Source organism: Lactuca sativa, chromosome 3, assembly GCF_002870075.4.
Source record: "Lactuca sativa cultivar Salinas chromosome 3, Lsat_Salinas_v11, whole genome shotgun sequence".
Lineage (NCBI taxonomy): Eukaryota > Viridiplantae > Streptophyta > Magnoliopsida > Asterales > Asteraceae > Lactuca > Lactuca sativa.
The window spans coordinates 119,953,629-119,980,349 of record NC_056625.2 but is presented as its reverse complement, the minus strand read 5'-3'; the positions used below and the strand labels follow the sequence as shown (position 1 = coordinate 119,980,349).

The following is a 26,721-nucleotide window of genomic DNA, read 5'->3' as shown; positions in this document are numbered from 1 at the left end:
TGACAAAAAGAGGATACTTTTGAAAAAAATCTAGCAAACCCTATGTTTCTAAAATATTGCAATGCCTCCATTGTCCCTCTAACCATCGAAGCCGCTTCTAAAATGTCTAGATCTTTTCTTTGAAGTTGTTTTGACAATGTACCCGTGAGGTGTAAAATGTCATACATCATATGTAAGTAAAACACGAACTCATATGATTTAAAATATGCTAAGATTCCAGATGCTTGTTGACGGTTTGCCATTGACCCTCCCTCCTCTTTCACAAAATCTAAAACTACAAGGACATCCGCAAACAACTTCATCAAACTTGTGAGTGTGTTGAAATGTGAACCCCATCTTGTTTCTCCCGCTCGAACAAGTGTATTCTCTTGATTTAACCCTCTTCAAGTTTCAATTTCACCACTACACAAGCCTTTTTGCACCCTTTCTCTTGCTTGCTCTCGTAGTAAGTCTTTTCTTTTACACGAGGCACAAACAACATTAACCACCAACGAAATTTGCACAAAAAAGTCACTAACACCATCATGCTTCTTTGCTACAGCCACAACTACTAATTGAAGTTGATGTGCAAAGTAATGTACATAAAAAGTCGTGTCATTCTCTTGTAATATCAAAGCTTTCAAACCATTGAATTCCCCTCGCATATTGCTAGCACCATCGTAACCTTGTCCTCTTATCTTTTAAAATTTAAAACAATTAATATATATATATATATATATATATATATATATATATATATATATATATATATATATATTAAATTGAAATAACAAAAAAGTAAAGAATAAATTACCTGCCTAAAACTCAACTTATTACTTGTAAGTACTTCATTTATGGCATTTTTGAGTGTCAAAGAGGATGTATCATTCATGTGCACTAGTCCTTTGAATCTTTCTTTCACAAAGCCAATACTATCGACATAACGCAAAACAATATCCATTTGTTCCTTTTTTGAAACATCACTAGATTCATCAACTAGTAAAGCAAAAACATCTTGACCAATCTCTTCACAAATACTCAAAAGTACTTCTTGTGCAAAACATTACACAAGTTCTTTTTTAATTTTAGGGGAAATTAGTTGATTGTTTTTAGGAACATTTTCTAAAGTATTGTTGAAAATATCTTCACTAGTCTCTTAAATGGTTGTTAACACTTCAATGTAAAGCCCTCTATTTTCCGAGTTAACCGAATCGTCATGACCACGAAACGGTAAACCGGTTTCAATAAAAGTCTAACAACAATAATAAAAACACGTAATCGAGCTTTATATTTATGGTTCTCTGCTTCGGTTTGCCTCCTCAAGACTACATTAATAGCTTGTTTTTCCCTCATTAAAAACTCACACTTTTCTCTTGCTTTGTTGTGAAAACTATCAACACCACCCACATGAGTCCGAAATGCATCTTTTTTATTCCAAGTATCAAAACCTTGGGAAACAAATGCATCTCTCTCTCCTTTTTGTCCCATGAGGTCCCCACACACATAACAATATAAACAATATGCACTATTCTGTTTCACACTATATTCCAACCAATCAAATTCATCAAACCATGAAGGAATAAATCTTTTAAATCTATCACCTATTTTTTTTAGGAAACTTATGTGCCCTTACTTGACACGGTCCTTGAAGCAAATATGCTCTTCTTACATCATCTCTTACAATTTATTTGTAACTTGTAACCAATGGCCTATCTGTCGGGTCCTTTGGAAGATCTTTCAAGTCAACATTATCATTAAGTTGGTTAGAGCATGGTGTTTGTGGAGTTGCATTAGAAACCGAAGGGATTGATTGATTGGTGATTGGTGTTTGTGGAGTAGCATTAGGATTAGAAACGGAAGGGATCGATTGATTGGTGATTGGTATTTGGGAACATTCTTCACCACTTTCATTAGGATTAGGTCTTTGTCTTTTGGTTAAAAAAAAACCACTTAGTTTAACCTATAAAAACATAACAATTACACCTAATCAAACAATGACTTCAATAAAACAAGTAGCTTTCACCTAATCAAACAGTAAAGTCAATAAAAACATAACAATTACACCTAATCAAACAATGACTTCAATAAAACAAGTTGCTTTCACCTAATCAAACAATAAATTCAATAAAACATATCAATTTCACCTAATCAAACAATCAGTTCAAAAAAAAACATAGCAATATAACCTAAGCAAACAATATAACTTCAATAAAACAAATCAATTTCACCCGAGTCAATCAATAACTTCAAAAAAAACATATCAATTTCAAATATCTAAATGAATTAGTAGTAAAACTTACTTGTTTCATTGTAGTGTAGGGCTTTGAACTTTGAAGTGGATTTTGTTAACCAAAACAGTAGAAATTGAAAGAAGACAGAAGTTGATCGATGCTTGCTTCAAGAGAATGAGAGATTGACTGATTGAGGATTGTTGAAATCAATCAAGGATTGTGATCGATCCAACAATGAAATCGATCAAGGATGAAGGATTGTGAAGTCACGAGTCCGACAGTAGCCAAGGCCTAACGGTCGAGTAGTCGATCTGTCGATGCCTCGATGGATTAAGTGTAATCGTGTCTTTTTTCCTTTACCGATAATACACAATTACACACTCAATTAATTAGGATTGAGCTATCTTTTTACAAGCAATTAGTCCTATTTCTAATTTATCCAATTAAGTTTTATTTTGGGCTTTAGGCAATTAGACTGTTAGATAATAATTGATTAAAACATTAGGGTTGATATTATTTTTTTCGTTTGGTAATTCCTGATAGAGTGACTATTTTTTTTTATGTAGTTGCACAAAAAAAATTTAGTAGTTTCATGATTTTTTTTACGTAGTGACAAAATAGGTAAAAATTTAAAAAAAAAAAAAAACAAATTTTTTTCTACTATGTGCGCGGAAGCTAGGTGTTGTCGGTGTCACACCGGGCACCTAGTAAGGACCGCCCCTGCTTCCACTATGACATCGAGTTGTTATGCACGACGTGGAGACATTGTCACATAAGTACCACGTCAGCTGTGTGCAGTTGCATATGGCTTAACTTTTTTTGGTGTCCAATTTTTTTATTATATATTTATTTAAAAATATTTATGTATTTATTTAAAAATAAAAAACTTATAATAACGATAAGAGCTTTTTTTTCTAACTTGTCATGTATATTTGAGGATATTTTAATCTTCAAGACCACTCCCAGTTGCAATTTAGAGTTTTTTGTATATATAATTCATTTTTTTCATTTTTTTTTTACTAGCCAAAATGTATGTAATGCTCGCAAAATCGTAAAATTGGGTGTATTCACTACCATGGGTCGAAAATTCTCAATCTTTACTTTTGTAATAAAATGATTTTTTGTCAAAAATAGCAGTGTCGCAAAATCGTAAAAGTTGGTTAATGTTTTATGCTCTATGTATATGCTTGATGGTTTGAGTTTGAATTTTTTTCCTAAACATTTTCTTATGTTTTTTTAGTTGTCTAATAACAAAAACAGGGTTTAGCAGGATTTGAACACACGCACTCTAATATAAGCTCTGTATATGATATTTTAATTTATGTTTATTATAATATTAGCATATACCCATTAACTAAACAGAATGTGATATTTCATGTACTTTTGTTTGGAGCACATGTGGTGTTTAAATATTTGAAGAAAAAAGGTAGAACAAACTAGTAATAAACTAATAATAGGTTCAAATTATAGTGACTGGATTTTTTTAGAAGGAATAATGCATTATAGTTTTAGGTTAAGATACATAACTGTACATTATCCTAAATAAACGATAAGTAAATAAATATTTTACTAATATTAAAATGTAAACATGGTACGACATAAACAAACAAAACGAATATTTTATCAAAGAAAAATAAAAACAAACGCAAAATGCCAAAGATTAGTTTTTAATTCATTTAATGCAACAATTTTAAACAAAACGTTAATACCATGACACCTTTCTTAATCACTTTGGTAGCCGTGATCTATTTATTTACCTAAATTAAAATTGTACTGCTAAATTCTTAAAAAAAACTAATTTGTACACGACAGTTTTTATTATTAATATATAACAATAATATGTTGTTTATACATTTTAGATAACCCACTTAAAACAAAAATTGTTATATATTGATAAAAAAAAAGAAAAAAATGTATACAAATCACTTCTCATTTCTAATCATTGGTCTCTTTATTTTCAAAAATAATTATACAAAACATCACTTTAATAAGTTCATAAAATTAAACAAGTTACTGTATGCTCAGTTAACACCTAACTAGACGACCCTGAAGATCATTTATAATCTAATTGCACTAGCTAATATATCTTAGGACCAAAATCCCTTACTTGAGGCCCCATTAAAACCTGATTATACCATCAGTTATATAATTATAACATAACTAGGTGAATCTCCGCGCGTTGCGTGATAATAGAATTATATAGTTAAAATAATAAATTTTACCAAATTATTATTAAATATTTCTACTTTGAAACAAAACGTTAGTAGTAAAGCAAACATATAGTTAACATATTAGTTTTATTATTATAGTTTAATTTTTAAGTCATTGTGATATATAAAATTATTTGATAATTTTATAAACCGTTTAAAATTGTGTAAATTATATATCAAATGAATGATAATATAACGGGTAACAAAACGTATGAACAAAAATATGAACTGCAACTTTTAGTAACATAAAAATAGAAAAACATCTATTATAACATTTATATTAAAAAAAATATATATACAACGAATAATAAAAAATATGAAAAATAAACATTATAACTTTTAATAACATAAAAACACTAAAACATCTATTATAACATTTATATTAACTCTTCATATTTAATTCACAAATCTCTTCAAATACATTAATGTTTTTAATGAGCAAAACTTTACAACCTTATAAATAAAGGAAAATAAAAAGTTATTAGTGATTACTAATTAATAATCATAAGTTAAAAACTCTTGAGTTGTAACTAATAAATATATATAAATTAGAAAACTCTTGAGTTGTAGTGTGAGTTTCAAATGAATGCGGTACTTGGAAATTTATATTTATTATTATTATTATTATTATTATTATTATTATTATTATTATTATTATATTCTTCTAAATAATTGGTTTTGATGCATCATTTTAATCCCTTCAATTATTAAACATAAAGATATTTAATTATAAATTTACAACATACATAGGTACATATACATGTTAAACAAATCACATATAATATATATATATATATATATATATATATATATATATATATATATATTCGTAAATGTCATATGTAATTCTTGTCGTAGTAATATGGATAAATTAGTTTCATATGAAGAACATATAATGATAAGTTAACATAATTACATATCAAATGTTCAAAATTATGTCATCTTTTAAATATTGTCTTTTAAATATGTTGTGTAGGATAACCCAACAAAAAAATAATATAAAATAAACATAATCAAAATAGAAAAACTACAATCAAATAAATAAGAGCATTGGGTGGTTGAATATATAAATAAAGATGTTACAGAAACATACATTTAAATCAAAATAAAAAACTAACATTCATCAACTTTGCTCAAACAAAAAAACTTATATCTATTTTATGAATCTTCTTTCTTCATTTAACATCATTCAACCATAGATACTTAATGACAATTCTTCACTAACCTGTAATCAAAATATTTTTCTTGAAAAAGAAGAAGCAAAAAGATATTCCAAGCAAAACATTGATGTTTGGAGAGTCACATTCAAGATTAAGTAATACACACAAATCACATATAAATATTAAATAAGAAACTGAATATAAAGAAAGAATAGAAAGCTTGATTTGTTTTGGTTGAAAGAAAAAAATCATATTACAATTACCATCGATGCGACATAACTCATTTCTTCAAATCATCATATTTGGATCGTGAATGCTTCAACTATATGAAAACTTTTGAATCACAATATCTTCAAATCTTTCTTACATGTAAGATTTTTGTATTAACACAAAAGACACAAAAGATTGGCCTTTTATAGTAAACTTTTCACTAAATGCTAATTAAACATAATATAAGTTATAAAACTTTTGAGTGTTAAATCATAATTAAGAAAACTTTTGAGTTGCATTAGTTAAAAAAGAGGGTTTCAAATGAATGTGGTTTGAGAAAGTTAAAAAAGAGGATTTCAAATGCATAAGATTCAAGAAATAATGCTAGCTTTATAAGTATATATGATATGATGAAATATAAATATGGCTCATTAAAACCTAATTATATCCTCAATTATATAATTATAACATCAGGAAATGTACATATGGCTCGACCTTAAGATTACAAGACCATTTACCCAAGGGCCATTTAACGTCCGATTACACTGGTTACATTATGACCTTTTATTACACCATTATATATTATTAGGCCCAATACATATTACCTCTAAATAAGATTAAAATCCAAATTAAACCATTTTGGCCCATATGGAAAAAAATATAAAATCCCATGTATCCAAATTAACTTGGTTAAAGTCCATGGGCCATTGTTGCCCCACATTTTAATTATCTTATTCATCCTCTTTTTCTTATGGCAAAATAGCAAATTGGCAATAACAAGTCAAACACAGACATTATCCACCAACCTTCCTCTACCCAATGAAGCACTCGAATCCAAATTCAAACTCCTCTTACATCAATGGCGTACACATCAAGAACAAGAAGAAACAGGATCCACCGCTGTGGAAATGGAAAGGTCTAAAGCTAACCACCGATTCAGAGAAGGCATACTCCATCTCCGATTACCTCCATGAATACGCCCCTAAAGTAGAAGACTCCGTTTTGGGTCCGGGCGCCGGTGCCGGGGTCGGATGCGGCGCCGGAGTGGGGGTAGGATTGGTCGGCGGCATGGGATTAGGGAGTTCGGCGTGGAATCATGTAAGGATTGCGTTTGGATTTGGGATTGGGTGTGGTGTTGGAGCAGGGTTTGGATTCGGGCAGGGATTCGGGTTCGGGTCTAGTTGGGAAACCCTGAAATCTCGGGTTGTGAAACCGAATCCGGGTTCGAAGAAGAGACTTGTGATTCAGATCTGATTGTTATTTGTTATTGTTGCAGGTGTTTTCGTTTTTGTATTTGATGATGATGATGATGATGATGATGCAATTTTGTGATGTCGTTTTGCAAGCTTTGAGCTTAAATAGTCTATGTGAATTTTAGAAACAAAATACTTGTAATTATTATTAGATAATATAATATATCTAATAATTATCAATGCTTAAATTGTCGTCCCAAACTGACAAATGTAAAATCTAAAAGATGTTGATATATTTATTGTTTCTACTAGGTTACAACCCGTGGAAACCACGGGTTAAAAATTGAAAAACAAATTTATATTATTAATAAGAATTAAGTTTGTTTAGCAATATTTGTAATGATTATTTAAAATTAAAATTAATATAATTTTGTAAAAAAGTATATAAATTTGAATATATGTTAAATAGAAACACAATCAATCCATCGAAAGTTAAATACGAAGATAACTAAAATACATGTTTGAATATGTGAATGATTTATGAAGTGTGAGGCCAAATCAATATTTTTTGTAATGAGGGAGGAATCAAGAAACACCATGTGGCGTCTATTAAAGTCTGAAAATGAAATATCAAAACAAACTGAATATAATGGATTACAATGCTCTATAAAGAATAAATTATTTAAAAAAAAATGTTACAAAAAAACAGAAAAAAAACATAATTGTTAGAATTTAATGGGTAAGAAGCAGTTATAAATTCCTAAAAACTTCCTTATACACAACATTCGAAGTTTTGTTTGTAAGTCTACCATCCTTATCTAAAATTAACAATTTCAGTCCTTCTCTACTTTGAACTCTAGATAAGGCAACATACAGTTGTCCATGTGAAAAAACAGGATCCTTGAGATACAGACCAACCTTTGATAACGACTGCCCCTGACTTTTATTAATTGTCATTGCAAAACATACAGCCAATGGAAATTGTCTTCTTTGAAATTTGAAAGGAATTTTTTTTTGAGATGGACTTAAAGACATTCTTGGAATAAATGTTTGTTTTCCGATATTAGTTCCAGATATTATAATTGCCTCAATAACACGTTTGCCAAGAGATTTCACTTGTAGTCTAGTGCCGTTACATAATCCATTTTTTTGATCAATGTTTCTTAGTAACATAACTGGAACACCGACTTTTAGAATTAACTTGTGATTTGGCAAACCTGATACCTTAAGACCATTTAAAATATCAGGGGAGTATAAATTGGGATCAAACTGATCATGAACAAACTCGGATTGGCAAAGAGTATCTGAACTTAAATATTCTACTTCTTCTCCGGGAAACAATGCTAACAAACGATCATTGATTTGTTGGACAACTTCATTTTTTGGAGCTAGTATAGCTCTTTCTTGAAAATAACTCGTACCGTTGAAGTTTTCCAAGATTGAAGGATATACAAACTCAATTAATGAACCTATAGGATCATGTGGATCACTAATGAGAATATCATCCGGAACATCAATAATCGTTTCACCATCGTTCAAACCACCAACTTTTCCTTCTCCTATGTCCAAAAGCCAGTTTGCAAAATTTTGTATTTTTCGAATATCAGATGGATCCTTTCCAACGGTTAGTCTCATGTTTTTTGTTAATCTATGGACTTTGCATTGTTGCCATATATATGAAGAGCTTAAAGAAGCATTAACGATATTTTGTCTGCTACCTCCTTGAACAACAGGTAGAATTTGCCTGAAGTCTCCTCCAAAAACAATCGCTTTCCCTCCAAATGGAATATCTGAGTTGGTAGACTTATCAAACTTACATACATCTCTCAAAGCTCGATCTAAAGCTTCAAATGCATGTTTGTGGACCATAGGTGCTTCATCCCAAATAATCAATGAGCTTTTTCTTACTAATCTGCCGAGTTCACTATCAGGCGGTATCTTACAAACAGAATACTCGGTAAGATTCAATGGAATTATAAACCGAGAGTGTGCTGTCCTACCTCCAGGCAATAATAAAGATGCAATACCACTTGAAGCAACATTTAAAACTATATCACCATTACATCTAATTGCTGCAGATAACGTCTTCCAAAGAAAGGTTTTGCCTGTTCCACCATATCCATAAACAAAAAACACACCTCCTTTATTATCATTGACTGTAGTCATGATATCAAGAAAAATATTGCGTTGCTCGTTTGTTAATGCATGAAACATACTATCAAACTCTTTCTTTAAAAGCGTTATGTCATACTCCAGCTCCTCCATGATAAGTCGATTTGTTGAAGAAGAAACTGTGTCGGAATCAGGGTAAGGCATTTGTTTATAATGTTTAAGACTCGTGTTGTTACGAAGTAAAATCTGTTCAATCTCGAACAAAGTCAGGTTTTTGAGTTGATCCTCATTGAGTGATAAACCTGTAAAAAATGAACAATATGTCAAAAAAAATATAATATTAACCAATGTAATGGTAAAAAAAATTATACCGTGCATATTTAAAATATATATAATCCGTTTTTACATATAATGATACGAAATTATAATACCTGGAGACTTTAATCTACGCTGTTGGTTGTAAAGAATACCATCTGACAAATGTTTCCATGTATTTTCCCAAACAAACTCTGGTCTACCCAAACTATTAGACATTAACATCGTAGCAAATAAGAAACGAAGATAAAAACCAGTTCCTGAATGACTTGCTTCCTTAATTGCATCAACGTATTCTTTGTCATCATCTAAGAGGCCCAAAGCATAGCATGCATCTCGAAAAGTAGGAAATTCTTCACCGTTTACCGTGCGAATTTCTTCAAATGATTTTGGACCTTTCACTTTATTTAAAAGAATCCGTAAGAAGTAGACTTCGCCAAGTTTAGGTGAAACAGAGTGAATCCTTCCTATTGAACGTCCAATTTTCCTTGGCTTCCACAATTTATCATCAGGTTTCCAAACAAACTTTGTAGGAAATTCAACATATGTAAGTTTTCGTGCATCTTTATTAATTTTATTACATTCCATCCAAGATGTGAACATAGAAGCAGCAACTGAAGGTTGTTCAAGAACATCATCAATATCATCGTCTGCGGCATATATGACTTGTTGTTGATCAGGAAGATGAAAAGGTAGTCGCATCACAGAAGGATATCGGTAATGAACATCGTATTTAAATATTCGCCATGATGCTTCACATGCAGATATATATCTACAATCATAATAATCTTTTATTTCATCGACAACCTTTTCGTGATTAGAATCAACGTTGATGTCAACAGCAATTGTAGCTCTATCTGGACCTTTGTTTATATATTTAAACAGATACTTTATGGAAGATCCATGATTGCACCATTCAACATTAATGTGTGCTTGATATCTTTTCAACAGATATTTGTTATATGGAACAACATTTCTATTGTCTAACTTGACACCTGATTTTTCGACAAAATATCCATTGTTTCTTCTCATATATAAGGGATAACCGTTGACATCAACCGCAGAATGATCACAGAATTGCTTTGGAAATTTTTTCGAACATTGCTTGTCAACCATGCATGGACAATTCATATTTTCAGCTCCACAAGGACCATGTATCATGAATTCACTTACAAGTGAATACAATTCTGGATCTTCATTGATATTTGGAATCTCAGCAGAAATAATCGGATCAATATATTCAACAGTAGGCCGCTTGGAGTTAGCATGCATAAACAGACAAATATGACAATGTGGCAAACCTTTTTTTTGAAATTTAATTGTATAGACCACTGCAAATTAATTTTATAAATAAGATAATCTTTGTACTGGATGAAATATATTTGCAAATAACCAAAAATATTAACAAACTAAATAATCATTATAACAAAACTATTAGAAATAAATACAAGTTTTATTACCTCCTTGAACAATGCCGAAAATTTTATTTTCCCGTATGTCTTTAATCAAAGCATCGAGCTTTATTTTGAATAGCCTACATAAGATATCAGGTCTATCTTCTGGATTTAGTGAAGTGTTATGAAGAAACCTTTTAACTTCAGGCCATTTTGGATTACATGTAAAGGTTATGAAGAAATCAGGATATCCAAACCATTTACATAAGGACATGGCATCAAGGTAGTTTTGCATCATATAACGTGCACCACCAGTGAATGAAGAAGGTAAGATTACACGTTGTCCAATATTGGATATATCTTTATTCCCTAGGTTCTGTTGAGTACGTAACTTTTCATAAGACTCACATCTAAGAATTTGTTGTTTGCTCCTTATGAAATGTAATCTTTCACTTTCAATCATAGTATAAGCATCAACCAAAAACTGTTGGAACAACCTTTTTGAATTAAGAATTAGTGAAAAATATTGATCCCTGTCTTGTATTCTATAAGAAAAAAACTCTCTCATTGTACAGTTGGGCCTCTTACTGTTGCTTGTTGGTGTAATACCTCGATGTGGTATGTCAACCCTGTAACCATCATCACCATATGGAAACAATAGTGGATACTGAAGAGGAAGGTATGATGGATGTAATTCACTAATACGCCGTAGAGAACCTGATGACGTTTGAACAACAATATCTCTATTATCAATTGAATCACCAATATCTCCAACAATTAAAGCGGCAACCTCAGAAGCAGATGGTAGGTTGTATATCCTTCCATCTTGGTCCCTTCTTCCAATAAGTCTCAACTTGATATCAACATGAGGGTTTTGATGAAAACAATCCCTAACCATTCTATAAGACTGAACCAAAACATTATTTGAATCCAACATCAACTTCAAATCTTGTATAATATCATTATCAAGGACAGAAGAATTTGACGTAGATCGTTGATTATCTCCACTGCAAGTAACATGAACATATAAACATAAGATAAATAAATAATATAATGTTGATGAATAAGATATCTATTAATGTGATAATTGTGAAAAGTGTACCCAAAACATGTCCGTCTATTCGCGATCTCATTATCAGTATCGTATATGTACAACTGAGAGAATTTTGGTTTTAACCCATGTTCCGGTAAAAGGCTTCCGATACTATGATAATTTTGACCGCTAAGTCTAAAAATGTATGGAGCATTTCCTCTATTGATTGAGGAATCAATCTTTCCACCCATTGACGTAAAAGAAAACATAGAATTGTAAGAACGAATGTTCTTCATGAAGTGTTTGCTTTTAGAATCTCCCGATGTAAAAAGATGGGCATAACTTGAAGGTGCATTCTTTAAAGTTGGTAGTTCAACTTTGCCATAACCACAACATAAAGAATAATTTTGATTCTCATTTTTTTTACATTTGATAGATTCATCTTTCCATAATTTTGCAAAACATGTTTGGCATACAACAATCTGATCACCATGATCCAAATAATCTGTCAATTAAGGTTGACATAAAGATGTTAAATTTGTAAGTTTATATAAGTGAAAAATATTGAATGAACAAATATAAATATTATATTTGTATCAAAATTACCTTTTGATATACCGTTGTATATGTTTTGCTCATTTTGACCATCGATTTTGTCTTGATCGGATCTCAAACCAAATATTGGAATAGGAGTTAAATTTGTCCTTTTTTTCTTTGCTTTATTATTTGGATTAGATAACAGGACTGAAGACGATTTTGATGTTATTGTAGATGATTTGTTGGATGTGTCGCCATTTGAAAATACAGAGAATTGTCTAATATTTGTTAACGGCGATTGACAACTATTATTGGAAATATCCACGGCTGCAGAAAAAATTGAAAGTATACATTGTTAAATATGATACAATAATAATATATGTTACAAATTAAAATGGTAAAATAAATGAGTTACCGTTGGAAATGTTAGATAACGGAGTTCTAACATTTAAATGTGATGGAGGAGGTTGTAACATTGCTTGTTTTGATGTACTTGAACTTGTTTTTGATCGGTATGTGCTTTTATTTCGATGTACAACTCCTTTGGATTCATATAAAAAAAATGGTTATCAGAAATGTAAAATTGTTTAATAATTATTTTAATATTATATGAATATGAATATTGATAAAGAGATGATATAAAAAGACGATGATGTAATAAATTTTATTACATATATTTAAAAAAACTTAAAAAGTTTAAAAGCAATCAAGTACGTTACCGTTTGAATCCAATTTCATGTTTGGTAACGGTGTCTGAAAACTGTTATTGGGAATATCGATGACTGAGAAAAGAAGATTGAAATGTAGATTATCAAATATGATACAATAAGAACATATATTATAAAAAAAATATGGAAAAATAAATGAGTTACCGTTGAAAATGTTAGATAACGGACTGCTAACATTTAAATGTGAAGGAGGAGTACGTAACATTGTTTGTTTTGACCTATTTGCGCTTGATGTAGATGTGGATACACTTTTATTTCGATCGACAACTCCTTTTAATTTGATTGGAAATAATATCTTATTAGAAATGGTTAAATATTAAATAATGTTGTAAGTTTTTAAATAGTATATGAATACTAATAATGATAAATAGATAATATAAAAAACTATGGATGACAGAATTTTTATTTTACAGATTTAAAAGAGAGAAAAAAAAGTGTATAAGCAATCAAGTATGTTACCGTTTGAATTCAATCTGATGTTTGGTAACCGTGATTGAAAACTGTTATCGGAAATATCCATGACTGGTAAAAGAAGATTGAAGGTATACATTATTAAATGTGATACAATAAAAATATATATTATAAAATAAAATGGTAGTATCAATGAGTTACCATTTGAAATGTTAGATAACGGAGTTCTAACATTTAGACTTGAAGGAGAAGTTTGGAAATATGATTTTTTTGAAACATTGACACTTGATGTAGATGCGGATAGGTTTTTATTTGGATGCACAACTCCTTTGAATTTGGCTGCAAAAAAAAAAATTGTGATAACAAATGGATAGATTTGAAATAATAATGTAACTCCCGAAAATATTCTATGAATATTAATATACAAAAAGACATAATACAAAAAATGAGCATGTGAGAAAATTGAATTTAGATATTTAAATTTAAATTTAAATACAGAATAAAGAAGAAAAGTGTATAACGAATTAAGTAAATTATCATTTTCATTTATTTTAAAAAGATGTGATGTTGATGAAGTTGTATGGATTCATTCGGTAAAACCTTTTTTTTTATTGTCCAAGTATAATTTTCTTATTCTTCTTTTCTCTGTAGCCTGAACATGATAGATATTCATATTTGAAGCTGCATAATCAAATATACACACATGAAATAGTTATAATTCAGATTAAAAACATTGATAAAGAAAGTTGTAAAATATATAATGAACGTACCGTTATCACCAGGGTTAGTAACATTTGTAGAAGTTGGAATTTGACTGACTGATGTAGTGTACGAATGCAATTGTTTTGTATTATCCAGATAGAAATTATTTAATTTTATCTTCTTATTAGTCTTGAAGGAGTCCATGTTAGTAGTTGCTATCTGAAATGGAACAAAATATATAACTTTATACAATAGTTATTATCATTTGTGAATAGGGCATTTGATTAGTGGGTTTAGATATGTAATTTTATTCATTTGTCCATTGTTTGAATTGCTAATTTTGTTATCTTGGATTTGGCAACAACATCATCAGTTTCGGAAAGACTGATATTTCATATCAATACAAAATGAAGCAAATGACCACAAAAGTCTATGTTATGCATGCCGATTAATAATTGACACTCACTTGAATACATCTAACGTTGTTACATTATATTAACTATAAATGGACGTTCCTTTTTAAGCTTATTTAATTTTTGTTCACAATAGAACTCTTGTAATGTTCGAATGCAAATACAAAATTAAAATATGAATTTGATTTTTTTTGGTTTGTGGTTATGCAATTATTTTTTTAGTAATTATTCACATCATTAATTTATTTAAACATATTTTATTATAACTTTTTGTTTTTGTATAAATAAAACTTATATATTATTAATTTAATAATTTTTTATAAATCTTTTACCCGTGGTTTCCACGGGTTGTAACCTAGTTTAAAAAAAAAAATGTTGTCGATTGAACTTACGTATGACATGAAATACTAAAGTACAATGGCTTTATATGTAATGTTTCCGAATTTTGTTGCAGATAACATTTTTTTTGTACTGTATTGTTGGATTACATTTTTCTTTCATTATGTTATTTTACTTTGTAACTATTGGAACTAATGTTTATTATGTTATAAAAAGATAAGCATTGTTGGAAAAGATACTATTAGGGAGGATGATTTTGATTAACACAGCAATCGAGAATCATGGTCGTACATTTACACAACAAGAACCAAAATTGATAATAAGAAACTTACAGAATTACTGTCGTTAATGTCCTTAATCTAGCATATAACGAAATTTGATTGAAGCATATGAAATTCAGAAAAAACAAAAAACCGAGAATTGGAAAAACATAAGAAACTTACAGAACGATTGAAGTAGCCGATTGAAGAATGATTCTTGATTGCTGGAACAATATGCAGTAAAGAATGATTGTTATTCATATGTTTCAATTATATATTGAACATAATAATGAAAATTGATCTTGATATTGATACCAAGGGTAAATACGGAATTTTACAAATGTAGAACAACAAATTGAGTATACAAACATAGCTAAAAAATGCAGAAAATCGAATTTCAATATAGAACAACAAAGATAAATTTGGCCTTTACGATTTAAAAGCCGTATAATATGATCAAATATAAATAAAGGGTAAAAAGGGTATTTTATCAATATAAAAGTAAGTATCAACAGCAGCAAAGGACATTGAGAAACAGGGCTTACATAAAATAAACATTAAATTAAAAAAATTGCAGGCCATGGTAGGGGTATATTAGTCCAATTTGCTCTTCTTCATAGTTAAAGAATGCAGAAAATCGAAATTGGAACTACACAGATAATAGCAATCCATTCAAATAGTACAATTAGACTGGTTTTGATTTTTTAATTGGTTTGATTGGTTTTGATATATTTGGTTCTTCTGAACAATTAGACTGGTTTTGATTTTTAAATTGGTGCTAGTGTTTCATTGTTCCTCATAATAGTTGGTTGCTAGAAGAGTTCATAATAACATTGGTTTTGAACATAAAATTATGATTGTTTTAATCCTTTCCAACATCAGAATTCACATAATAGATCTTTTTGAATTGTTTGATTGGTTATAAATATAAAAATCTCCTTAGATGTCAAAACTTATTACTGTATATATTTGTTTGGGTTTTATTTTTTTCTTGTCAGATCACTTTGTTTTAAAAATTCAAAACTTATCTGCTCTCATAATTTGCAACCTGAATTGAGAACTTATATCAGGTTGTATCTTTCTTAGCTCGAGTATTATTTTATTCAATATATTTTCTAAAATTATAGTATGTGTTTGACACACAGTATCATATATGGGCATTGTTATTCCTTTCGCTTATGGGCATAACAATTAAAAAAATTGCAGGCCGTGGTAGGGGTATATTAGTCCAATTTGCTCTTCTTCATAGTTAAAGAATGCAGAAAATCGAAATTGGAAGTACAAAGATAATAGCAATCCATTCAAACAGTACATGTGATCAATGTCTGTGATGATTAACACAGACATACGTAAGACAAGGTTATTTTTACACATACACATAGACATTGATGATCAATTTAGTGGATCGAATAAAGAATTTAAGATAGAAAATAATTAATAAACAACTTCTGAATCAAAGATAAATAGAAACTTTGAGTAACAAATTCAATGAGAAGCAAAATTGAAGTCGCAGAAGAAGAAAAGAATTTTCAATTATACGATTAACACAAACATTGAGAAGCAATGATACTTAATCATGAGAAACTCACCGAAGGATTGAAGTTGCTGATTCAAGATTCGAAATTAAGAAGCAGAATTGAGATGCAGAGACGGTCGTAGGGATTGAATTATGTAATTGAAGCGGAATATGATTGATATAGTATGTTATGCGCATAATAATTGATTGATATGCATACCATTTTTAGATGCTCTTAATCGGGCATGTGACAGAATTTATTTAATGTATACAGCAGTTATTCCATATTCAAATTTCAAATTACAAAATATGGATATTTCAATTATTAATTTCGATTATTAATCAAATGAAATCAAAGATTGTAATAGTACGTGAAACCAATCAGGGGTAAAAATGAGATTTAACATTGATAGGAACGTGAATTTTTGGTAGGACAGTAGTCAAAAATTCAAACAATCGTTTTATTTATTAATTTATTTATGCTTCCAAAGGACAACGTTAAGGCATAGGAAAAATTTTATAAAATTTGATCTGTATATGATTCCTTTGTTTGAAAGAAAACTTCAATTTAGTAATATACCAAATGTATCCTTATTAGAAAGAGGCCGTTAAGTTGGATTTGTAAAATTTAGTAAAAATAGGTAAAAATGTTAGGAAAATAAGTCAAAATTCTGAAATTGTTAATTGTATATTAAAAAAATATGGATGTAAAATTTTGCAATAGTAATGGATTTAAAGAATGATAAAACATAACCTAAACAGGAAAATCAGAAAAATAGGAACCAAGTAAGATGCTAAATTTGATAGAAAACAAAAGTTAAATGCTATAAACAGCCATAAAACAGAAAGTGCAAAGTGTGATTCAAAATTTATATAGCTATTTTATAGAAATTTGACAGAAAATGAAATGCTAACTGTTTTGTTATAATTACTTGTTTGAAAGAAGCATGTTATAAAAGGTAAATAACTGAAAACTAAAATTCTATATTACGGTAGACAAAGGGTATTAATGGAATTGTAAGTAAAGTTTACTGTCGTTAATGCTTGCTGCCATAACTACTTGTTTGACTTTCAAAAAAACAAAACCAGCTCTTCGTTCTTCAAAGGAATACACAATAACCTCTTCAGGAACAATCTCCTTTATCAAAACAGGGGCAGGTGTAACAGCTGTTTGCATCGCAATAGAACCCGTAGTATATGGGGTGGAGGGTAAAATCGGAATTAAATTTGTTTTTGGAGTTCTATTTGTATTTTCATCATGTAAACCAAATATTGTAGTTTTAATAGGGGTAGTAAATGGCGACATATTGTTATTGTTATTTTGAAATGTTTTTTGTAGGATGTCGTGTTTTTTCTCAGCTTCTGTTGTGACATTAGGGGTAGTTTTGGAAGAAATGGGAGAAAAAGGCTTGCGGAATCCATCGATTTTTTTGGTAGGACGGGAAGTAGTAGGGGTAGTTTTGGAATTGATATCCGGTTTAGGAGTTGCATGAGCTAATGATAATCTTCTGTTGGTTGTAGTCTTAATTTATGGAATTTAAATGATTGAAATTTTAGAGCTCATCAAAAGAATTGACAAAGGGCAAAATTGACATCTGATGCATTGTTTATTCTGTTGCGTGTTCAATATTATGAGAAATCTCATTTGACAGCTTGATTAGAATCTTTTTTAATACAATACCTCAAATAATATCAAAGCACATTCCCAAGAATGCATGCACCAATATACCATTTTATTGTGAAAATTATGAATATGTCCATGTTTAAAAAATGATCATTATTTTGAACAGGAATTTATTGAATGTATTCAAATTTGAGACATCTTTTTTATAAAGCAAATATACTGATATCTTATAACACGAAATTGAAAAGTAGAATGTTATTGAATGTAATTTTTTTTATTTTTATTGCAAATATATTGGTAAAAAAATCTGAATGTGATAGATGAACCTAGAAACAACACACGTTTTAGAGTTATGTTGGTTGTTACTGGTGGGCATTTAGTTGGTTGTGTATTTGATGGAAACCCCAAATGTTGCCCATAAATTATTCCAGAGGTATGTACTTTATTTATGTTATCACTTTAATTTCATCAGAAAAATTATTTATGAGGTTAAAATGAATACATCCTTGCCCAGAACCAAAAAATATGCCTTATTAGTATATATGATTGTAAATACATGTAATGTAATTTAGTTGTATGTAATATACTTATTTGTATATGCTTGAAACGAACTAATACTTATCAAGACCACCATCGTTAAATAATTAGTATATTTCTGATAAGACTCTTTAGAAACATATTTATTTGCTTATTTTACACATAAATTCACAAACATATATGCCACACATTTATTAAAAGAAGATTAGTCTAATTACAATGATAACCATAAAATGATAATCGTATTAAAATATAGAATACCAGCGAAAATAAAGCAAGAACTATCAATGTTTGAACAGTGGACACCACAAAGAGCAATACTGTGAAAGAGAATCCAAAAAAAAATCCAAATTCAAGAACATTGTTGATTAAAAAAGGACAATCTCAAATTACTTTTCAAGCTTTGGTATTAATAGACCTGTGTTGCCATCAACTTTAGAATTCAATCGAGGGACCTTGGTGGATGAATTCACATTATCATAATCATCAACATCAATGGTATCTCCAACATTTCGTTTTTTACTGTTGTTGGGGAATTATACTTGAACGGACTTGTAGCTTCAAATTTGTCGGGCAATGTTGGGGTCAAATTATCACCTGTTTGCGATATCGCATCCTTAAAACAAAATGTTGTAAATAGGTTTAGTAATAAAATATTAAGAAAAAGTAATCTTTTTAATAGATTATATAAAATTAAATAATGTAAATTTATAATATAACCTTTAAGGACTTTGTTTCTTGAGATACTTCATGAGATGCGATTTCTGTATCATCAGCATTTGCAGGACTACCTGCCTGAATCAGAAATTTAAATATTTATATAATTTGTGGGACATAGCTCTAAATCAATATAGATTTACAATTTATTAGTGAAGATCATTAAAAAAATATGCATCATAAAAAGTAATATTAAAAAAACAAATAAAAATAAAATATAAATACCTCGACAGCTAACTTTTTTTCCAAAGCATCGATAACGTTACTATCAACCGTATAGCCAAGTATCCCAAACCGATTGTAGTTATTGGATACATTAAAACTATTAACATCTATCTTAAAAGCCATCTTTTTATGCTCCAAACATTTGAGGTCATAAGGATATAATCTTGGATTATCCCCAGCCTGGAATAAATGTGTTATATAATATATTTATGTTTAAAAGCACATTAAACTAAAGAAAATACAACAAATAACAACAATTAAGAAAACAAAAATTAAAATTACGTTATACCTGTTTGATTTTATCTATAAGATCACGTGCGCGTTTTTTGACGATTCTATAAGCATCTCTATCGAAGAGAGTTAGAGTGATTGTTCCAGAATCATCTTGCACACGAATAGGTATTTTATACCTATAAAAAATTCCCAGATAAATAAACATTAAATATGTTTAATGGTTAATAATGTAGTTAAGTTGTTCTGTTGATATTTTCTTAAATGTAAAAAAACCTTGGAACAGAAGAGATCGTCTTATTTTTACAATTATCACCATTGCATTTTAAAACGACACTTGCATCACCACTATCTGCACCACTGAACAAATCTTCTGTTTGAACTTTCTTTCCACAGTTTGTACACGCATCATAATACCAATCAATATCTTGGCGAATACCATAAATGGTCCCGACAATGATATATTGGCCGACCTAAAATAAAATCAAAACGATCATAAAAAACATTATAATTTTATTATCTGTTAAATAGAAAACAATATGACATTAATACAGATAAAATATTCACATACCTCTTGTGGTTCTATCAAATCGACAACATTTTTAACTTTGTAGTTATTCAAAAAGTCATCAGATTCCGAATATGATTTAGAGCTTTCAACAGTCAAAGAAGCAGAAGGGTTTTGAAGTCCTCTTAATCCAACCAAGCTGTTTTTAATTTAGGAGTTTGAAAATAAAATTATAAAATTATTGAACAGAAACAACAAAACGATGAATTATTAAAATGTACAGTTACCTATCTGTGAATGTAACAATTTCGGGAAGATTAGCATTTATGAACATCCGTGTTTGTTCAAAATAACTGTTCACAGAAGGTGTTGCTGATGAAACAAAATAAAATAGTAAATAGAATGAGTAATATAAAAGACTAAAATAAGGTTGATTGGTATAAAAAATTTACCGTTATAGACATTAATTCTTGCAAATTGCAAAAGGACAATCACACGACCAACTTCTTTATGAGCTTCAAGATAAGAAATTAACTGGTATGCAATATCTCCAAACAACGTAACATTAACCTGTAAACCTCTGCAAAAATAATAATGGTTAAATGAATATATAATACTAAAATTCTACATGCAAGTTGTAAAGTAATGAATATAAGATATAAGATATAATATAAAAAAAGTTTTGGTTACTCTAAGTTTCTTATTTGTAAAGGCAGCCTATGTAGAGATTTGCTGACATCACAGGAATTTTACAAATGTATAACAACAAATTGAGTATACAAACATAGCCAAAAAATGCAATATAAAAGTAAGTATCAACAGCAGCAAAGGACATTGAGAAACAGGACTTACATAAAATAAAAATTAAATTAAAAAACTTACAGGCCGTGGTAGGGGTATATTAGTCCAATTTGCTCTTCTTCATAGTTAAAGAATGCAGAAAATTGAAATTGGAACTACAAAGATAATAGCAATCCATTCAAAGAGTACATGTCATCAATGTCTGTGATGATTAACACAGACATACGTAACAGAAGCTTATTTTTACACAAATAAGATGCTAAATTTGACAGAAAACAAACGTTAAATGCTATAAACAGCCATAAAACAGAAAGTGCAAAGTGTGATTCAAAATTTATATAGGTATTTTATAGAAATTTGACAGAAAAAGAAATGCTAACTGTTTTGTTATAATTACTTGTTTGAAAGAAGCATGTTATAACAGGTAAATAAGTGAAAACTAAAATAACGAAAATTGATCTTGATCTTGATACCAAGGGTAAATACGGAATTTTACAAATGTATAACAACAAATTGAGTATACAAACATAACCAAAAAATGCAGAAAATCGAAATTGAATACAGAACAACAAAGATAAATTTGGCCTTTACGATTAAAAAGCCGTATAATATGATCAAATATAAATAAAGGGTAAAAAGGGTATTTTAGCAATATAAAAGTAAGTATCAACAGCAGCAAAGGACATTGAGAAACAGGGCTTACATAAAATAAAAATTAAATTAAAAAAATTGCAGGCCGTGGTAGGGGTATATTAGTCCAATTTGCTCTTCTTCATAGTTAAAGAATGCAGAAAATCGAAATTGGAACTACAAAGAGAATAGCAATCCATTCAAACAGTACATGTGATCAATGTCTGTGATGATTAACACAGACATACGTAAGAGAAGCTTATTTTTACACATACACATACACATTGATGATCAATTGAGTGGATCGAATAAAGAATTTAAGATAGAAAATAATTAATAAACAACTTATGAATCAAAGATAAATAGAAACCTTGATTAACAAATTCAATGAGAAGCAAAATTGAAGTCGCAGAAGAGGAAGAAAAATTTCAATTATACGATTAACACAAACATTGAGAAGCAATCATATATAATCATGAGAAACTCACCGAAATATTGAAGTTGCTGATTGAATATTCGAAATTAAGAAGCAGAATCGAGATGCATAGACTGTCCTAAAGATTGAATTATGTAATTGAAGCGGAATATGATTGATATAGTATGTTATGCACATAATAATTGATTGATATGCATACCATTTTTAGATGCTCTTAATCGGGCATGTAACGGAATTGATTTAATGTATACAGCAGTTATTCCATATTCAAATTTCAAATTAGAAAATATCGATATTTCCAGATTCAATATTCCAAAGATTTCGATACAATATCATTATTTCCATCCATATTCAATTTGTAATGCTACGTGAAATTCCATATTCCATATATTCCATATATAATCTAATCTAATTCAATTCCATACATAATTACCTATTTTATCTATTACCTAATTACCTAATGATACGTGAAAGGATGCTGAAAGGGTAATAGAGTAATTTAACATAGGGCGAAAAATGGATGATTGTAATGACACGTGTCCAGTTGGTTTTGTTTATTAGATAGGGAGATAAGAAAACAAATGACACAATTATGAATTCCCGACCAATTTTATGTTTTTTTTTCTTTCAAATAGGAATTTAAATCATTTGGAATCTAAAAAAAATCACGTATGAAATTCATGATTCATTATCATCCAAAAAAAAAATAATGATTAATTTGCAATAAAACTATATGCATAGCGACCGGAAGAATTCAATTACCTACCAGAGATATATGGATAACTATAGAGTAAATTAGACGAATATTACTTATGGTTTGGGGGTAATTTGTATGTTTGTACATTAATTTATTTTTTTTAAATTAGAAAAGTTTTTTACAGTTTGTTTTTGTTGCGTACTTTGTCTCTGTCTTACCTAAAAACTAAAAAAACTATTTCGCCATTGGTTTTTTAATTTATTTAAATAAGGTAAGGTAAGATGAGGTGGAAGTGGAGTTGAGGGTGTTTATTTAAATAAATTAAAAAATCAATAACAAAATAGTTTTTTTAGTTAAAACAAAAACAAAACTCACTACAAAAACAAACAGTATGGAACTTCCAAGTTAAAAAATATAAGTTAGGAACCAAACATGTAAATTATCCCAAACCATATGGACAATTTATGTGATTTACTCATAACTATTCCATAAATTAATGTAACGATCATTAAAAAAAACATTTAGGACCCAAATGTTATTAATTTTCTCCTTGAGGATAAGGAATTAAGGATGCATAACAAATAAACCATTGACCAAAAGATATAGTTAACTATACTCAAGGGACCAATAATATAATTCACTCTATGTGTATTAAGCATAATAGCAACCCTCGATAATCATGTGAAAATAGTTAGAATTTTATAAAGCTACATACCTTACTAGCACAAATTCACAATAACCATTAAATTCAACTCTACAAAACGAATAAAATGGGTTCCTAGCTGAGTAGCTTCCGACTACGACTATCCATTTTGCAAAGATAGAAGAGAGAGCTTTTTTTTGGAGAATATTAAAATGTTTATCCTTTTCTTAGTATTCACGAATCATGATTGAAACCCTCAAAATTTAAACTTAAAAACCTTCTTAATAGAAACTAAACAAATTATATAAAAAAAACCTAATTAAAGTTTAAAATGATTACAAACTAATAAATGAAATATACGTATACTTTTGTCTACTGTCGTTTTGAAAATTTTTCAAGTCACCGCACCACCATTCAACAAGAATATCTAACCGGATTGTGAACGATTATCAATAACATTCTATTACATCCGCCACTACAAATAAGTACTATAATATTACTATTTTATAAATTCATAGCTTTAAAGAGTATAAGAGATTGAAATTAATTGTTATTTGGTTCCAACAAAACTTATAAATATATAACTACAAAGAACACTTTCCAAAATTAGTGCATTCCGCAAATAATTTGTGAAACAAAAATGCATAAAAAGTATAACTTGTGAATTTTGAAAAATATCGCAAACACGTAACGAACCTAACTAGTAACTACTTCCAGAAAGTACAAGAAGATACTTTTCAAAAAACACAAGATACGATCAAAGAAAAAACTTGTAACATTTAACAAGAAGAAATAGAAAAGTGTGTTTGGCCATCTATTATGTGGTGGAGGTTGTAAAGACTCTAACATCAATACCATAGGTTGGACATGTAATGTGTGTAATATAAATAAAATGGTATCCATTTTTATGAATATAATAAATATCACAGACAATACAGAGTCATTTCATTATATGGTCATTTTAATGAATAATTTTTTGTTTCAAAACAAATATTTTATATTAGCATGTATGAGGTGTGGTTTACCATTTTTATATAATAGTTATGTAATACAAAATCGTGTTAAAAAATGTAATTCACAATTACTTTTTTTTTTTTTTTGCTTTGGAGGGAAACTACATTTGAAGAATTGAAGATAACTAAACAATCTCTAAAGTTTCAATTAAAATACAAACGAAGGTAAAATCCCATTAATCAAAGCCCATGAGGAGCAATTACTAATCTAGCTTAATTGAGGAAGTAATTAACTATTTATAGTCAAAAATTAAGAATTATTCCAAAATAGCCCACGAAACCGTATGTAATTAGAGTGGACTATTGTTTCGTCATAAGTATAATTTTTTTTTTCATTTTGAACTTGTAAAACCATAGGTTTTTTGGAAACCTACGGTTTCCTCTCAAGAACCTACAGTTTTGTTAATTTTTTTTTCAAGTTATTTGAAAAAAAATCATGATATCATAAAATATATATGATGGCTTACGAGGTTATAACAAAATTTTAAAAAAACGAAAAAAATAAAATAAAACCGTAGGCCTCATACAAAACCTACGGTGTACAAGTCCATAGTGCACAATCTGTTCATTGTGCATTTGTACACCGTAGGTTTCGTATTAAACCTACGGTTTTAATATTTTTTTTTTTTTCGTTTTTTTTTAAGTTATCCCAATATACAAAAATTATTCCTAATAAAAAATACGGTAAAATTTTGATAAAAAATGAACGTACCTCGTTGTTCTTCGGGTGCTCCATTAGGAGAAAAAAGTAGATAAAACCAAGAAATAATAGTCAAAATAACTTAATCTAAAATATTACATATTATATATTATGGGCCAATGGGCTGCGAAATAATAGATGGGCCGGAAAACAGTAGTTCATTGCCACGAAAGAGCAGTTTTCTACTATACACCGTAGTCAGCTTGTGTTGATCGTAGTTAACCCTGGCCAATCTACTATTTCATGAGCTACTTTTGGCAAATGTTTTTTTTTATAGATAATTAGAGTTTTAGACTAGGTTAGAATTTCTCGATTCATTTAATATATATATATATATATATATATATATATATATATATATATATATATATATATATATATATATATATATATATATATATAGGGAAGGGTTATATGGAAAATGAAGGATTAGGGCAACACATGCTTGAACCAATGAAAACATGACAACACATCACTTTAGGGTAACTATATAAATAACTTCCACAATACATTACTTGTGAATAAAGAAATTGACACGTGTCGTTTGATTATTGGTTCCAGCATATGTTGCCCTAGTTATTTGTTTTTCATAGAACTCATTCCTATATATATATATATATATATATATATATATATATATATATATATATATATATATATATATGTTCAGGTTCATTTGAGACCATTCTAATTTTGTGAGACTGTGAGACCAAATCTAAAAATAATTTTAAAATGCAAAATAAATGGAAAAATCCAAAAATTCTTTTTTAAAATATTATTTTCGGAACTTGGATTAACTAAAAAAAATAAAAAATAAAATAAAAAAAACAAAAAAATAAAAAAAAATTCCGTTCTTTTTTTTTTTTAAACACGTGAAATATTCTAAATAGAATATTACACTGACATATTCTAAAAAATAATTTTAAAATGCAAAATAAATGGAAAAATCTAAAAATTCTTTTTTTAAATATTATTTTCGGAACTTGAATTAACTAAAAAAAAATAAAAAAAAATCCTTTTTTTTTTTGAAAAATACGTGAAGTATTCTAAATAGAATATTACACTGTACATATTCTAAAAATAATTTTAAAATGCAAAATAAATGGAAAAATCAAAAAATTCTTTTTTTAAATATTATTTTCGGAACTTGAATTAACTAAAAAATAAAAAAAAAATGCGTCTCACGGTCTCACAAAACTAGGCCGTATATATATAT

The 26,721-nt window shown here is 28.9% G+C and overlaps 5 protein-coding genes and 1 long non-coding RNA gene across 6 annotated transcripts; 1 reads left to right on the top strand and 5 right to left on the bottom strand.

The window, feature by feature from the left end:
- Positions 1-383: 383 nt before the first annotated feature.
- On the bottom strand, positions 384-1,467 carry LOC122197149 (uncharacterized). Its single transcript, XM_052769806.1, has 3 exons — positions 1,344-1,467; positions 794-1,026; positions 384-677 (listed from the first exon to the last, which is right to left on the bottom strand). Exons 1-3 carry the CDS (start codon positions 1,465-1,467, stop codon positions 384-386), a joined length of 651 nt encoding a protein of 216 aa, XP_052625766.1.
- A 5,142-nt stretch (positions 1,468-6,609) lies between these two features.
- LOC111909834 (uncharacterized) lies at positions 6,610-7,122 on the top strand. Its single transcript, XM_023905602.1, has 2 exons — positions 6,610-7,012; positions 7,067-7,122. Exons 1-2 carry the CDS (start codon positions 6,610-6,612, stop codon positions 7,120-7,122), a joined length of 459 nt encoding a protein of 152 aa, XP_023761370.1.
- Positions 7,123-7,728: 606 nt separating this feature from the next.
- LOC111909835 (uncharacterized) lies at positions 7,729-10,682 on the bottom strand. Its single transcript, XM_052769804.1, has 2 exons — positions 9,527-10,682; positions 7,729-9,397 (listed from the first exon to the last, which is right to left on the bottom strand). Exons 1-2 carry the CDS (start codon positions 10,680-10,682, stop codon positions 7,734-7,736), a joined length of 2,820 nt encoding a protein of 939 aa, XP_052625764.1. The 3' UTR covers positions 7,729-7,733.
- A 129-nt stretch (positions 10,683-10,811) lies between these two features.
- On the bottom strand, positions 10,812-13,911 carry LOC122197150 (uncharacterized). Its single transcript, XM_052770059.1, has 7 exons — positions 13,715-13,911; positions 13,562-13,624; positions 13,247-13,372; positions 12,790-13,156; positions 12,444-12,701; positions 11,907-12,342; positions 10,812-11,811 (listed from the first exon to the last, which is right to left on the bottom strand). The coding sequence occupies exons 4-7, from the start codon at positions 12,848-12,850 to the stop codon at positions 10,845-10,847; spliced, it is 1,722 nt and encodes a 573-aa protein (XP_052626019.1). The 5' UTR covers positions 12,851-13,156; positions 13,247-13,372; positions 13,562-13,624; positions 13,715-13,911; the 3' UTR covers positions 10,812-10,844.
- A 378-nt stretch (positions 13,912-14,289) lies between these two features.
- Positions 14,290-16,946, bottom strand: LOC128133046 (uncharacterized). Its single transcript, XR_008231238.1, has 3 exons — positions 16,817-16,946; positions 15,411-15,451; positions 14,290-14,434 (listed from the first exon to the last, which is right to left on the bottom strand). It is a non-coding gene; the product is annotated as an uncharacterized LOC128133046 (long non-coding RNA).
- A 2,146-nt stretch (positions 16,947-19,092) lies between these two features.
- LOC111909831 (uncharacterized) lies at positions 19,093-25,810 on the bottom strand. Its single transcript, XM_052769390.1, has 9 exons — positions 22,505-25,810; positions 21,038-21,165; positions 20,873-20,957; positions 20,649-20,784; positions 20,354-20,550; positions 20,136-20,256; positions 19,847-20,026; positions 19,625-19,699; positions 19,093-19,520 (listed from the first exon to the last, which is right to left on the bottom strand). Exons 1-9 carry the CDS (start codon positions 22,627-22,629, stop codon positions 19,374-19,376), a joined length of 1,194 nt encoding a protein of 397 aa, XP_052625350.1. The 5' UTR covers positions 22,630-25,810; the 3' UTR covers positions 19,093-19,373.
- Between the last annotated feature and the right edge of the window lie 911 nt (positions 25,811-26,721).